This window comes from Phascolarctos cinereus, unplaced genomic scaffold, assembly GCF_003287225.1.
Source record: "Phascolarctos cinereus isolate Bilbo 61053 unplaced genomic scaffold, phaCin_HiC Scaffold_726;HRSCAF=1367, whole genome shotgun sequence".
NCBI lineage: Eukaryota > Metazoa > Chordata > Mammalia > Diprotodontia > Phascolarctidae > Phascolarctos > Phascolarctos cinereus.
In genome coordinates this window covers 414,801,342-414,817,621 of record NW_027556098.1, presented here as the reverse complement: position 1 = coordinate 414,817,621, position 16,280 = coordinate 414,801,342, and the positions used below count along the sequence as shown (strand labels likewise).

Here is a 16,280-nt window from a genome sequence, read left to right as displayed (position 1 = left end):
TCAAAATCAACTTATTTTTATTTAGAGGCAAAATGTGTTATGAAAGTACAGGCCACATTTAAAGAGAGGAGGAAACTCCTAAAGGGAAGTGATCCCAACTCTTGAGACAGCAGTAGAGCAGAGAAGGACAATAGAGAGAGAGGGTAAAGTCACTAGACCCGCATCTGGCAGCAAATGCTGTTCAGGCTGATCATTCCTAGCCGGTTTCAGTGAACTATACAGAGCTCACGCTTATCGTCATTTCGGGGGAGCAGCACTCGTTCTTGGTCTGCTCATCTGCACCCCAGTTTCACCCGGGCCATGGGGCGTCTGACTGCAGTCCATTCTTACAATGGAAGAACTACACTTCTCAACTGGTCTCTTGCTAAAAAGGGGCTACAATGGTAAATCCATTGAAGTCTTGTCAATCCCCATTTTTTATTCTCTCCACACTATTGACCACCCCCTCCTTCTGGACATTCTCTCTTCTCTGGGTTTTTTTTTTTAAACAATGTCCTCGCTTCGTTTTGTTTCCATCTGTCATAACATTGCTTCTTCTTTGTAGGTTCAGCATTTGGGCCCCTAAGTGTGGGTGTGCCTGGGCTCTGATCTTAGTTCCTCTTCTCTCTTTATAGTCAGTTTCTTAGTGACCCCATCAAGTACCATGCATTCAATTGTTAAGCAGATGATTCCCAGTCCTTTTATTCTGACTAGAATCTCCAATTGCCTTCTCTATATCTCCACTGGATGCCCCTTGAGCACCTCAAATTTAGCACGTCCAAAACAACTCATGATGTCATTCTCCAAACTTCCCACTTCCTAACTTCCTGATTTCCATTGAGGACTTTATCATCCTTCCAGCCTAGGAGTCGTCTTTGACTCTACTGTCTCTCATACAAGTCTTGTCCATTCCATGTCTTCAGCATCTCTCGGACATGTTCCCTTCACACTTATGATGCAATCACCACCTTAGTTCAAGGCTGATTAAGCATTATTACCCATCACACAATCTACACTCCAGCCAAACTATGCTGTTTCTGTTCCCCTTAAACAACATTCCATCTCCTGCTGTTTGCCTTTGTACAACTTGGGTCCATTCCCAGGATGCTCCCAATTCACCTCTATCCCTTGTAATTCATAACTCCCTTCAAGGGTAAGCCTAAGCATAAGAAGCCTTCAGGAGGCCTTTCTAATCTAATCTCCCCAGTTACTAAGTGTCTCCCAAGTCTGTGTTTTCATCTTGTATATATCTAGCATAAGAAATCACCCCTCTACCTTCTTAACCCAGATACCTTAACGAAGTCAGAATATATATATATATCAATCCATCATTCATAGGCCAAAAAATTAAGTTCAGAAATCTTTGGAAGTCATTTGATGAAGTGAAATGATACCAAGCAAGAAGTGTGTTCCAACTTGGTAGGGGGATTTCCTTACATTCTGTATAAAAGCATTGAGTTGGATGGAAAAGAGAATTTGAGAAATCAAAACATGTTGCTTCTCAGCACCTCCCTGAAGAGAAGGCACCTAAGGGGGATGGAGAAATATTAACTCTAGCCTTGGCCAGGTCTTCTCCTAGAGTCCCTTTGACTGGGGAAGGACCTTCCAATTTAGAGGATGTTGCACTTCCCATCTGGACTGGCAGACAGTGGTATCTGCATCAGAAGCCAAGGACGGACTGAACAAAGATTCACCATGCTTAAGGGAAACTACCTCAACATCCCACAAATGGAAGAAAATAGAAGAAAACTAGCAACCAAAAGCCATGAATTATCCCTTTGTTACATGTACTCTCTGGGCTTGAGCCCGCTTTCCCTTGGATTCTATATGTACTTGTGAAAGTGAGCTTTCCAAATATTTGGAGGGATGGTTTGTACCAATTGCTCTTACTGTATTCTCTTTATAAATACTCTTTTCTTTAAAAAAAAAACTACTTAAGGTTGGCTGATTGAATGGTTTTCAATTGATAATTTATAGGGGAAGCACACCAGTGGGGGCTCGAGTCCTAGGTATTACAAAATCACACCTGTTACTTCAGGGGCCACTAAAGGTTTGTGTGGGTGATGTAGCCAGCCAAATTCTGGAGACCCAACTTGTCCATGAGAATGGGAGTTAGGATGAGGATCCTCAGAAATTACATGGGCTACATCTGTACTTAATTATCCATAACTTGCTGTATCCTTAGAATGTGTTTGGTTTTTGTTTTTTTGTTTTAAGATAGGGACTCTCTCATTTTGTATTTGTATCCACAAGTAGACAAGAATTTTTAAGTGACTATTACATGTTAGGAGCTAAGTCAATGACGGCCCAAAGCTATGTGGTGACGGTGTTAGGGGAAAGAACGGGCCAAAAACAAGAGATGTTACAAAGGTAGAATCTACAAAACTTGGCAATAGATTGGATATTGGACGGTGAAAGAGAAAGTGAAAAGCTGAGGGCAGCACCTAGGTTATAAGCCCTGGTGACTGTGAAGATGGTGGTGCCTTCACCCTCAGTAACAAGGAAGCTTAGAAGAAGGAATAGTTTTGGGGGAAAGATAATGAGTTCAGTTTTGGACATACTGAGTTTAAGATGTCTATAGAAGATGTCCAACTGGTGGCTGGAGATTCAAGAATAAGTCAGGAGAAAGGTTAGGGCTAGATAAGTAGATCTGATGATAATCATCTATTTATTGATGATAATTGAATCCATAGGGGTCAATGAGATCCCCAAGTTTAATAACATGGAGGGAGAAGAAGACCCAGGACAGAGCCTTGGGAGATACCTTAAAGCCCAGCACTATTCTTGGAATATAGTAACTTAACAATTTAACAAGCTTAACAATTGCTTGTTGGTTATCAAAATCTCTAAAATGGAACTTATATTTCCTTTCTTGTGACCTTTAACCTCTCTTGAACTCAGTTTCCCCATCTGTAAAACTAAGTAGACTTTGAGGTTACTTCCTTCTTTAAACCTATGAGGTGATGATACAATACTTTGTATAATTTGAATGTATTTTTACAAACTTATCTGTAAACATGTTCTATCCACCCAGTACCGTATACACTCCTTGAAGCGACCGGCACTTAATATTTGTTGAATTGAATTGAATGTAATTGAATTGAGTGGCAGAGCAGGGAGGCACTACATCACATCAAGGACTCATAGGAATTTCAGGGGGTCACAGAACCAAGCAGCCCCATTGGGTCACTACAGAATAAAAATCAACATGCCCAGCTTTTGTTGGGGAAAGAACAATTGTTCACTAAGTCTGTGGACACACACAATCAGTTAAAAGGCTGTTTTTGCTTCATTCTGATAATTTTTTCATGCATTCTTTATGGATGAAAATATTTGCGCATTTCAATGGAAGGTTGTTTTTTCTAATTGCATCTGCCTTGGAAACTCCTCCACCAAAAGTCCCCCCAAAACAAAGAACATGGAATTTCAGAGCTGGAAGGAGCCATAAAAGTTACCTGGACTGACTGCTTCTTAAAGATGGGAAAACTGAGGCCTAGAGAAGGGTAGTAGATTTCCTCAAGGTATACAGCTAGCTAGGGAGAGAACATGTCTTCTAGTCTGACAACAACTTGGCCTAAGTGGTCTTCACATTCTTTTCTAGGTCCAACAATCTCTGTTTTAAGGTTTCTACTTGTCCTGGAAATCTGAGTTCTAAGGTCCCTCTTGATCTATCCCTGACATTCTATGTTCTAAGTTCTGTAAGCTCTGACATGACATCTGTCTTCTAAGGTCCCTCCCTGACATTCTTTATCTGCCTTCTCTCCCAACTCTGAAATTCTGTGTTTTAAGTGGCCTCCCAGTTCTGAAATTCTGTGTTCTAAGGGCCCTTCTATCCCTGACATTATGGGTTCCAAAGGCCCTTCTAGCTCTGACATAGAGTATTCTAGGTCCCTTCTCATTTCTGACATTCCTTGATCTAAGCTCCTCTCCATCTCTGATATTGCCTGTTCTAAGGGCCCATACTGTTCCCATACTTGACATTCCCTGTTCTAAGGGCCCTCCCAACTCTGACAGTCTTTATTATGATACCCTGTCTTCTATTTACAAAAAATAACATCATGACCCAGTGATAGTAGGGTTCTGTTCATACCACATTTGACTTCTTCTTTCAGTAACAACACCACCATGCATCTTGCTCCTCTTCCATTCTCTTCCTCACAAAGGCTATTTTTGAAACTTGATCTCAGCATACTCAGTGCCAGTATATGCAGACTCCTGGGGACTTTCGGGGCTCAGCTTCTGGAAGCTGAGGCAGGCATAATGCAGCTCGGGTCCCTCCTTAGAGGTGGGGCATGATGTGTCAGGGGGTGGGGGCCTCAGGGAACTTTTCAACCTCAGTATCCCATCTGGAGTCTGTGAGGAGAGGAAATGGTGTCAGAGTGGCCCATAGGGTCCTTGGGCAAGAGGGTGGTTGGATAAGAACAGTTGGGGAAAGAAAGACTGGAAGACATTTTCAGTTCTTGAAAGGTCATTGGCTGGCCTCTTTCTTCCCTCCTGCTAGATGGGACCACCTCTCTTACTCTTTAAGATTTTTCATCTTCCTTCACAGGCCACATTCAGAGTTATTGAGGAGTGGCTCCTGTTCTCCCTGGCCCTTGAACCCTTCCACATTGGTAACTCCATAACCCCTGGCAAGAGAGGTCCAGCTCTTCTATCTTAACTGTCAACTAGGTGTTTGATGGTTTTATCTGCCTTTAACAGGGCACACTCCAGATTTAGGGGTAGGGAAGGGGGATTGAGAGGGACAGCCCCTATTGCTCTTCCTCTGACACCATTCCTTCTATGACCTCCAGGAGGATTCCAATTCCCCAGTTGTCCTGATGCTGATGTGGGCAACCCTTTTCTTCTTTAGATTTTCACATCACATGTTAGATATTTTTCCCACACCGAAGACTTTGACTAGTCACTAAGATAAAATAAAACAAACTCACAGAGTGCAGAATAATAACAACAGTAATAAAGACAGATAATGGATAAGCAGAAATGGAAATGGTTATGCCCAAGTTACTCACAAGGGGGATGGCCTCTGAGGGAAGGTGCCTGTTATCTTCATTGACTTCAGTCTCAGATGTTTTAGTCCTCACCTCTGGTGATTTCCTCTTAAGAGTCTTCACCCTGATTAGATGAATGCATAGTGACCAGAGATTAGGGCTTATTCTCTATGCCCCTCATCCCTTCATCCACCCCTTTGAGACCCCTGGAATGGCTGGTATGAAGACAACAATACTCGCTAGGAGAAAAGACTGTGGGGAAGTAGCCAGAAAATTAGTAAAAGGTAGGAGCTTTTAAAAGATTCTGAAAATACCACCCTCTGAAAGTCAAAGTGGACTGAGAATCATGGAATTTGAGAGTTGGAATGGACCTTAAAGTTGATCTAGTGCAACTCATAGCTAAACCAAAACCCATTCTACCATATGCCCAAGAAAAGACCATTCAGCCTCTATTTGAAGATCTCCAGCAATGGAGAACTCACTACCATACAAGGCAACTCATTCTACTTTTAGACATCTCTGATAGTGAGGAAATTGCTTGTGATGTGAAGCTGAAATCAGCCTCTCTGTTCTTTGGTTTAGGGTACAAAGAGAATGAATCTAATTCCTTTCCCCTATTTTATGCGCTTTAGGTGTTTGAGGACAGCTAATATAGACTCCCTGTGTCTTTTATTTATTCTTCAGGCTCAGCAGCCTCATTTCCTTCTGTATTCCTGGTTTCTAGGTCCATCCTCATCCTGACCATCCTCTTCTGGACAGGCTCTAGCTTGTCATTTTCTCTCTTAAAATGTGGCAATCAAAACAGAATAGAATACTCCAGCCATGGGATGACTAGGACTGAAGGCAAAGGGACTGTGACTTGTTTCATTCTGGATCATGCTTCTGTTTATGCAGTCAAAAGTCCCTTCAGCTTTTTTGATAGCCATGTCACACTCTTAACTCAATGAGCTTAAAACCCCCTAAAAAATCTCATGAGTTTTTTTCCAACACAGATTGCTGCCTTGTTTCACCTCCCTCATGCTAGACTGCTAGAACTGATTTTTTGACCTATGCAGAACTTTACATTGGTTGTTATTCATTTTGATGTTTAACCCTTAGTGTTACCAGTCTCAAAGGCTCAAAGCTCCTGATTGATGGACACTCCCATTGAGGGGGAGGGGGACAATATTTGGCCTTGGAAAACATTTCCAACATGTAAAATGATCTTATTATCATTTATTCTTTAGACTGGGAGTTCTTAACTTGGATAGATTTCAGGAGTCTATAAACTTATATGGGAAAAATGATATCTTTATTTAAAATACAATTGTTTTCCTTTGTAATTCTAAGTATTTTATGTATTTAGAAACATTATTCTGAGAAGTGTCTTCACCAGACTGCCAAAGGGATCCATGACACACAAAAAAAGTTAAGAATACCTACTTTAAACTCTGGATTAGCCAGTGAAGTCACATCAGTCACAGAACCTTTCTTGGGGGCAGAAACCCATGGTCATAGTCTTCCAGAAGTGTATAACTCATTCCAGAAAACTCTTGACAACCTCTTGAGATGTGGACCTTGGGGTTACAAACTGCATCCAACACTCCCGTCCCTTGCCGGCCCCAACACTCACACAATGATAAGGAGGCCAAGAGCCAAGAGGCCAGTGACGGCAGCCCCGTAGGCAGCTCCCATGATCAGTGATTTCTTGTTCATTTCAGTGCCTTGAGTGGTTTTGTCTGAACACAGAAGGGGATGGGGGTGAATTAATCAACCAAGAGACATTTATTTGACACTTTTTAGGCACTGTTCTAGGCATAGATCCTGCCTTCAACAAACTAGCATTCTATCAGTTGAAGCAACATGTTCACGTATAAATAGATACAAAATATCTGCAAAGTAAAGACAAGATTTTTTTTTCCTTTTGTGGGGGAGATGATGGAAAGAATTATTAGCGGGCTAAGGAGGTGGGGAAGCAGAGATAGGAAAGGCCTCATGTAAGAGGTAATACCTGAGCTGAGCTTTTTAAAGGCAGAGATGGGGAAGGAAGTGCATTCTCAAAATGGTGGACAGTCTGGCCAAAGGCATGGAGATGGGAGATGGGATGTGGTGTGTTAGCAAGTAGGGCAATTTGAACAGGGTATAGGGTTTGGGAAGAGGAGTGAGATGCAATAAGCCTGGAAAGGAAGACTGGAGTCCGATTGTGAGGAGTTGTCAAAGCCAAACAGCAGACTAAGATGACAAACAACTTGGAAAGAATTTAAAAATCTGTTCAATGTAATGACCAGACATGATTCCAGAAAACTCATAATGAGTTATGCTGCCCACTTTCTGACAGAGGGGTGATTATCTCACAGAACAGACTGAGACATTTCCCCCCTTAAATATAGCCAATGAAGGAATTTGTTTTGCTAGACTATATATGTCCATAACAGGAGTTTTACTTTTCTTTCTCTTTCAATGGCAGGAGGAGATAGAAGAGAGAGAGAAGGTGAATTTTCATTTAAAAAAATGTAATTAAAAATATATGACTGCCTACTTTGAGGCTATTGCAACCTACCCCAACAACAATCTAAAAATTGCACCGACCAAATAATGACCAAGAAGTCCAAAGAGAAACCACCAAAAACAAAAATGACTTCATCCAGCCTAGAACTGCATAAAAAATAAGCCAGAAGTCCATGGCCAACAGGAAAGGGAACCTGACAGAAGAGCTAGGCCAGCATAGGTGAACAAAATTAAAGCCTCAGGGCATCTCAGACACTAGTCAAGGACATTTCAAACTTGCTTCACTCTCTCTCCAGAGACAGCAAGAGTAGAAGCTTTGGAATAAAAAAAATCCCAGAATGGTTAGAAGTACACATTCCTGTGACTTTGGAAGCAGTCAAGGTGGTAGACATCAGTCCTTGATGGAAATATTCAGACTTAGGATACCCCAGATCTAAGAACATTGGAGGTCAAAGGCCCTGAAGATATAGCTCTATGAATCTCAAAGATCAATGAGTGAAGAGACACCCTAGGAGGTGGAGGTCAGTGCAGGAATACAAGTGAACCTGGTCAAGACCACAGTATGTCAATTACCTCAGCCAAAATTTTACCAGGGAACAGAGACTGGCCCAGGCATAAAGCCTCAATTCAGAAACCAAGGTTGGAGCTATGAATAAGCAGAAGACACTGACCGTGATTTAAAAAAGTATGGACTCAGGTACACACAAAAATCCAATTTAAAAGAGGAGAATAATTCCATAACAACTACAAGCATAGACCCAAAGAAGAAAACTGGATTGTCCATGAGGTCTACAGGAATCTCTGTAAAAAATGAATCAAGTAGGGGCAGCTAGGTGGCACAGTGGATTAAGCACTAGCCTTGGAGTCAGGAGGATCTGAGTTCAAATCTGGCCTCAGACACTTGACACTAGCTATGTGATCCTGGGCAAGTCACTTAACCCCATTACCTAGACAAAAAACAAAACAAAACAAAAAAAAATGAATCAAGAGATTTTTAAAATGAAATAAGAGCTCAAGAGGAAAGCAATGGAAAGAGAACAGAAAACTATATACACTCCTCACAAAGTGGATTTGCTAAAAACTAGAATAGAACAAAATAATTCCATGAAATAATAAGAAATATCAGAAAAGAAACAAAAAAAGATTGAAAAGTAGAAGAGAGGTAAGAGACAAAAATATTATAAAAACAACTGACCTGGAAAACAGGTCAAGGAGAGTTCATTTATGAAAAATGAGGTTCCCTAAAAACATGACCACCACCCCCCAAGAAACTTATATACTATATAAGGCTGGCTTTGAACTCAGGTCATCCTGACTCCAAGGCCAGAGCTCTATCCACTGTGCCACCTAGCTGCCCCTACTATATTTCAACAAATCATAAATCAAAACTTCCCAGATCCATTAGAACTAGAAAATACAGTGAAAATAAAATGAATCCACCCACCACCTCTTGAAAGAAACTCCAAGAAGAAAACTCCCAAGAATGTCATGCTAAAAAAACTACAGTGAAAATCACACAGGCTTTGGCAGCTTCTACTTTAAATGAGAGCAGATCTTGGTATACAGTACCCTAAAGGGCAAATGGGAAAGTCAAATAAGCAAGAATAACTTACCCTGTAAAGCTAAGTGAATCAGATTACTGGGAGAAATAGAAAGCAAAATTGTAGTAGTTGGAGATCTCAATGTGTCTCTTTAAAAACTAGATATAATTAACCAAAACAGATAAGTAAAAGAGAAATTAAAATAGTACAGGAGAAAAAAAAATATTTAATAGAATAGAGGTTTTTCTGATGAGAAGATCAGAATTTGGTAGAAACTTTAATGCAAATAAGCAAAATCTAGAAAGGTAAATGTGCAGCATATCCCAAAAATCTTAATGCAGTTACACACACACACACATACATATATTTGTATATTATATGTAATAGGTAATGTTCAAAGGATATGAACAGGTAGTTCTCAAAGGATGAATGAAATCAATCATCAACAGCCACATTTTAAAGTTGCAAATCACTAATATTAAGAGATTTGCAAATCAAAACAACTCTGAGTCAACCCTAAATCCATCAAATTGGCAAAGTTGACAGAGAAATCACCATTGTTGAAAGGATTATGGGAAGAGAGACATACTAATAATGCACTAATAATGCAATAGGTAGAACTATGGATTTTAACCAACTATTCTGGAAGGCAATTTAGAACTGGACACTTTGGACCCTGTGATAATATTATTAGGCTTGTATCCCCCGCAAAGAGATCAAAGAAAGAGGAAAAGTTCACAAAAGCACAAAAAAATTCATAGCAGCTTTCTAGCATTCCAACAAAGAACTGGAAACTGAGGAGGAGGAAACGTAGTGGCTGAACAAATTATAGAATAGAATTAATATGGTATGTGGGTGAACTCAAAGAAAGGACACATTGGTTACATAACAATAGAAGTGACATTACTAGAAAAGGATCTGGTTGGTGCAGTTTTTTTTTTTTCCGCTACAAGTGTAGGAGAAGGTATAGGAAACTTGGACCTGCAGTTGTCACTGATTCAGGGGCATCCAGACTGATTCTTGCCTCCTCTTGGGAAAACCGTAGGGAGGGAGAACTTTAGGTGCCTCCCCCAGATCCTGAGGCCCCCATCTACCAGCCAATGCTGATCTACCACCACTTACATTCCCTCTATGTCGCCAACAGGGTTAGTAGAAGCAGGTAAACCAGCATCTCTGAGGCTAGAGAAGAGACCCAGGCTCTGTCCCAGGGCTTCCTGAAGCCCCAGTATCTTTGAGTATATCAGTCAGCCTGTCCAGGTAGAGAGGGGCCCAAGGAAGCCACTTTATGAAGAAAGAAGGGGCCTGTAAGGAACTTAATCTTGGGAGCCAGGGAAGGAAGTTTTTAGTGACTGCTGCACCTGGCTCAGCTTTGGCAGACCCAGACCCAGAAGAATAAGCACCACAGAGCAGCTGCATTGAGGAAGCTGGGGATGTTCTCACTCTGGGGAGGGAAATGAGGAGGAAGAAGTAAATACTCAAGAAGGTCTGGCCTAGGTTAGTGAGGGAGTTGTGCTTCAGACCTCCTGCACAGACCAGGAGGTATACTATGTGAATGTGGACTGCCATTGTGCCAAAAGAAATAGGGAAATTTTGGTTTTAGAGAATCCTTGGAAGACTTGTGTGGACAGATACAGAGTGAATGAGCAGAAGCCAGAGAACAATCTATACAGTATCAATAGCATCAGACTGTGAGCTCCTTGAGGCCAGGGATCATCTTTTACCTGTCTATGTCATCCATAGAGCTTAACACAGTTCCTGGCACTCAGTAGGCACTAAATGTTTGTTAACTGACTTCTAGCAGTATAAAAAAAAAATTTTGAAAGACTTAAGAACTTTGACCCAACGCAGTGACCAAGCAGGGTTCCAGAGGAAGGAAAGAAATGAGCATTTATATAGTGCTTAGCACATGCAGGCACTGTGCTAAGCGCTTTACAAACATTACCTCATTTTTAGCTTCATAACAACTCTGGGAAATGGGTGCTTTTATTGTCCTCATTTTATAGTTGAGGAAACTGGTGCAGACAGAGTGCAAGTGATTTGCCCAGGGTCACATGGCTGGTAAGTGTCTAAGGCTGATTTGAACTCAGGTCTTTCTGGTTCCTAGCATTCTATCCATTGTACTTCCCCTTATAGAGAGGCAAAGAACTCAAGATATGGAATGAGACAAAAATACGTGGACATGGTGAATACGTAGACCATACTTACTAATACATACTATTGTTTTTGACAAGTGATGGTAGAATGTCCCCCAACTTCCCCTCAAAAAAAAGAAGAAGAAGAAAAAGAGGGTCATTGAAGCCTTTTTCAGGATGCCAGGAAGAGAACAAAAGTACGGGAATAGATGGCGAGATAAGCAGGAAGGCTTTTAAAGCAACGTGTTGAACTTCTCATATTCTTTAAACAAGCAAGCTGTATGGAACAAAGATTTGTGGTTTCATATACTATTCTTTTTTGCCCTCTCCTATTTACACGGAAATGCTATTTTTAGGTGTTTATGAAGTTCATAATTTAAAAAAAAAACTTTTAAGCACAAAATAAAAAGCCCAGCTGAAAAAAATTGCACTTTGTCCCTAAGGTGAAGTGATCCCCTTGAAGCTCCTTAAGCGTGTGGTGACAGGATCAGCCCTGTGCTTTTGGGATATCCATTGGTCAGTTGTGTAGATTGGAGAGGAGAGAGACTGGGGCAGAGAGATGTATTAGGACACTCTAAATGAGGTCTTGGTGGTGTGTGGGGACCCAGGCATCCAGCCTGCCAGCCCTATTGCTGGCACCCCAAGATCTTTACCTGGAACCAGCAGGATGCTGACACTGTGCGTCCCATGACAGTTCTTCCCCTCACAGCGGAGGCTGAGGGCAGGATCTGGCTTTGCCTCAAACTCAGGCTACTGTTGGTCCAGACCCCTGAGGTAGTGGACACAACCTGGAGGTGTCATTGCCGCTGCTGTCCTGCAAAGGGCTGTCCCCCAGCCACCAGTGCAGAGAGGGGGCCGGCTCGCCCTGGACAGAGCAGGCACAGAGCAAGCCCTCCTCACCCCAGGAGCAAGAAGAGCTGAGCAGCTTCGGGGGGTCTGTTGGGGATGAGGGAAAGCATGTGAGCTTGCAGGATGCTCTTGCCCTCTTTACTTTCCCAGTTCCCATGCCACCCCCACCTCCATTCTCAGTTTCTCTCACTCACACTGCACAGAGAGCACCAGGGAGGCCTTCCTAGATTTCGGTGGGGCCTGAGTTTGGCAGGTGTACTCTCCAGAGTCGCGTGGCCCCACCTGGTGAAGTTGCAAGTTTGCAACCCCAGCAGCTGAAAGTTGGGAGGAGGTCAGAGTTCGCTTCCCCTTGGTCCAGTTTAGAGAGACAGCCGGGTTACTGTCAGCAGCACAGCTCAGATTCAGGGACTTGCCCTCCAACACTGGCAGATAGGACACATTTTCCAGGAACTTTAGAACTGGGGAGAGAGCAGCCCCAGACAAGGTGATGACAGATGCCGCAACCCCTGCATCCTCTTCTCCTCCCCTGACTCCCAACACCTGTGCCTGGCTTCCTACCTGGCCAATTTCCCTGGTAAACCTGAATGGTTGGCCTTTTGGGAGGATCTGTAATGGAAACATGTAACTCAGCAGCTGTTAAGCTTGGAACTTCTCTTCAGATGTTGGAGAGAAAACAGAAGCCTTCTGTGTACCATCTTCCCTCATCTGGGCCCCAGCTCCTGCCCCCAGGACTTACAGGTGACGTGAAGATGCATAGTCCTTTCTGAGGTCACATAGGGCTTCTTAAAGGTTACTTGACAAGTGATTTTGGTGCCATGGTCCTGGGCTTTTGGAGTGAAAGACAGCTTTGAAGAGGCATGGGTCCTGGTGCCAGGACTCTGGGAGGAGAGGGCAGACCCTGTCCAGAGAAAGGTGGGGGAATTCACCCCCTCACAGGCCCCTGGCATCGTGCAGATCAGGGTCCCTTCATCCCCAGCTTTCAGGGTCTCTAGGACTTTGATAACTGGTTTCACTGTCAAGTCTGGAGGAGGAGAGAAGTGAATCTTACCCACGGGTGCATGGAATCAGTGGGTCCTTTCCCTGTATTCACCTTCCCCCAGCTCGGTCCTTCCTTTCATGGGCACCCCCAGCTACCCCCAAGCCTTGCGTCACCTACCCAACACATTGACAGACACTTCATTTTTAAACTCAGGTTTTAATTTTCCTGTCTCCATCTTGAGTGTGTATTTCCCCGTGTCCAATTTCTGAGCATTCTTGATGGACAGAGTGCAGTTTCGGTTCTGGGGATTCCCGATAACACTGAAGCGGTCTCGAAATCTTTCAGATATGTTAAAACGGTGCTTATTGGTGGCCACTAGGGTGAGATTGTTTTTTTCCCTCAGGTACCAAAAGAGAAAGATCTGGTTGTTGACTTCATCCTTCCCAAGGTAGGAAAAGGTACAAGGAACTTGTACACACAGGTTCTGCTGAACTGTCACTGTTTCAAGGACGTTTAGTTTGAATTCTGCCTCTTCTTGGAGATGCTCTATAGACAGGGAGAAACTTAGGGGCTTTTCCAGGCCCTGAGGCACCCTCCTCCACCCACCCCCGCCTCCCACCACCACCTAGTCCTCAACCACCTTGCTCACCCAATTCCAGCACTTGTCACTACTTACGCCCCCAGATGACAGGCAGCAGGAGCAGGCATACCAGCATCCTTGAAGAGACAAAGGTACAGGAAGGATCCAGGCTCCGACCTGGGACCTCCTCCAACCCCAGAGTCTGTGAAAACGTCAGTCGGCTTGTTCAGAAGGAAAGGTCTAAGGCAGCCCAGCCTACAAGGAACCTAACAGTTCTGGGATCCAGCGAGGGGAATTCTCGGAGACTGGTGCATGGGGCTCCACTCTGACAGACCCAGATCCAAGGGGAGGGACTTCACCAAAGTAGCCACAGTGGGGGAAGCTGAGGGTATTCTGCCTCCAGGATGACAAATGAGGAAGAAGTAAAAGTAAATTGCTGATCCAGGCAATGCTGGCCTAGACTGGTGAGGAAGCTCCATCTGGCCCCTGCTGCTGAGACCTGAGAGTGTTCATTAGCATGAGCATGAACAAAATGCAAGTGTATTTGAGGATGAGAATGAGAAAGATAAGAGATCTCTTCAAGAAAAGCAGAGATATCAAGGGAAAGTTTCATGCAAAAGCAGGCATGATAAAGACAAAAATGGTAGGGCCTTAACAGAAGCAGAAGAGATAAGAAGATGTGGTAAGAATGCACAGAAGAAGTACACAAGGAAGATCTTAACATCACCAATAACCACAATGGGGTGGCTACTGATCTAGAGCCAGACGTCCTGGAGAATGAAGTCAAGTGAGCCTTAGGAAGCATAGTTAACAGTAAGGCTAGTGGAGGGGACGGAATTCCAGCTGAGCTATCTTAAAACATAATGCCATTAAAGTGCTGTACTCAATATGCCAGCAAATTTGGAAAACTCACCAGTAGCCACTGGATAGGAAAAGATCAGTTTGCGTCCCCATCCTAAAGAAAGGTAACATCAAGGAATGTCCAAATTCCTGAACAAATGCACACATTTCACACACCAGCAAAGTCATGCTTAAGATTCTGCAGGCTAGGCTTCACCAATATGTGAATCGAGAATTACCAGGAGAGCAGGCTGATTTTTGAAGCCACAGAGGAACTAGAGTCCAAATTGGCAACAGTCGCTGGATTATGGAGAAAGCAATGGAGTTCCAGAAAAACCTCTACTTCTATCTCCTTGACTATACTGAAACCTTTGACTGTGTGGATCACAATAAAATGTGGCAAGTCCTCAAAGAAATGGGAGGACCACTTCATCTTACTTGTCTCCTGTGAGGAACCTGTGTGAAGGCCAAGAAGCAACAGTTAGAACCAAACATGGAACAATTGATTGGTTTAAGATTGGAAAAGGAGCTTGGCAAAGCTGTACGTCGTGACCTTATTTATTTAACTTAGATGCAGAGTACATCATGAGAAATGCCAGGCTGGATGAATCCAAAGCTGGAATTAAGGTTGCCAAGAGAAACATGAACAATCTCAGATACGTGGACAACACCACTCTGATGGCAGAAAGTGAAGAGGAATTAAAGAGGAGAGTGTAAAAGCTGGCTTGAAGCTTAACAGCAAAAAACTAAGATTTTGACAACTGGTCCCATCATGTCCTGGCAAATAAAAGGAGAAGAAATGGAAGTGGTGTCAGATTTTATATTCTGGGCTCAAAGATCACTACAGATGGTGATTGCAGCCATGAAATTAAAAGATGCTTGCTCCTCGGAAGGAAAGCTATGGCAAATCTGGACAGCATAATGAAAAGCAGAGACATCACCCCTCTGACAAAGGTCCATAGAGTCAAAGCTGTGGTTTTTTCAGTAGTGATATATGGCTGTGAGAGTTGGACTATGAGGAAAGCTGAGCTCTACAGAACTGGTGCTTGTGCAGCTCTTTCTGTGGTGGCAAAGAATTGGAAATTGAGAGGATGCCCATCAATTGGGGAATGACTGAGCAAGTTGTGGTACATGAATGTAATGGAATATTATTGTGCTATAAGATATGATGAACAAGCTGACTTCAGAAAAACCTGGAAAGACTTGTATGGTCTGCTGCTGAATGAAGTGAGCAGAACCAAGAGAATGTTGTACACAATAACGGCCACGTTGTGCAATGAGTAATATTGAGAAACTTGACCCTTCCCAGCAATACAAGGATCTAAGACATCTCCAAAGGCCTCATGATGGAAAATGCTATCCATATCCAAAGAATGAACTGTGGAATTCACACAATTTGTGTGAATTGCTATTTTTTTTTCTATTCTGTTGAGTTTTGTTTCCTCTTTCTGGTGGTTCCTCCTATTGGTTCTAATTTTTACTTACAACATCACTAATGTGAAAATATGTTTAATAGAAATGTATATGTATAGCCTATATCAGATTGTGCTCTGTCTTGGGGAGGGTGGTGGGGAGGAAGGGGGAGAAAAATTTTAAACTCAAAAGCATATGGGAGTGATTATTGATAAATCAAAATAAATTAATAAAAAATTTAAAAAAAAAAAATTGATACTTGTCAATGGTGATGCTGGAGGACTTTTGAGAGTCCTTTGGACAGCAAGGAAGTCAAATCAGTCAATACATAAAGAAATTAATTCAGGCTATTCATGAAAGGTTAAATACTGAAGCTGAAGCTTAACTACATTGGTCACATAATGAGAAGATGGAACTCATTGGAAAAGATCCTGATGTTGGAAAAGATTGAAGACAAAAGAAGAAGAGGACGAGAGAGGATGAGATGGA

The 16,280-nt window shown here is 42.7% G+C and overlaps 1 protein-coding gene across 1 annotated transcript; it reads right to left on the bottom strand.

Annotated features, from left to right (window-relative positions):
• On the bottom strand, nt 1–13,953 carry LOC110219844 (sialic acid-binding Ig-like lectin 13). The gene is given in 11 exon segments (XM_021003550.2): nt 1–4,332; nt 4,992–5,094; nt 6,583–6,688; nt 11,784–11,867; nt 11,870–11,924; nt 11,927–12,066; nt 12,174–12,437; nt 12,538–12,585; nt 12,716–13,000; nt 13,136–13,504; nt 13,635–13,953. Coding segments are annotated over 11 exon segments (1,692 nt in total). The 5' UTR covers nt 13,675–13,953; the 3' UTR covers nt 1–4,134.
• Nucleotides 13,954–16,280: the final 2,327 nt, after the last annotated feature.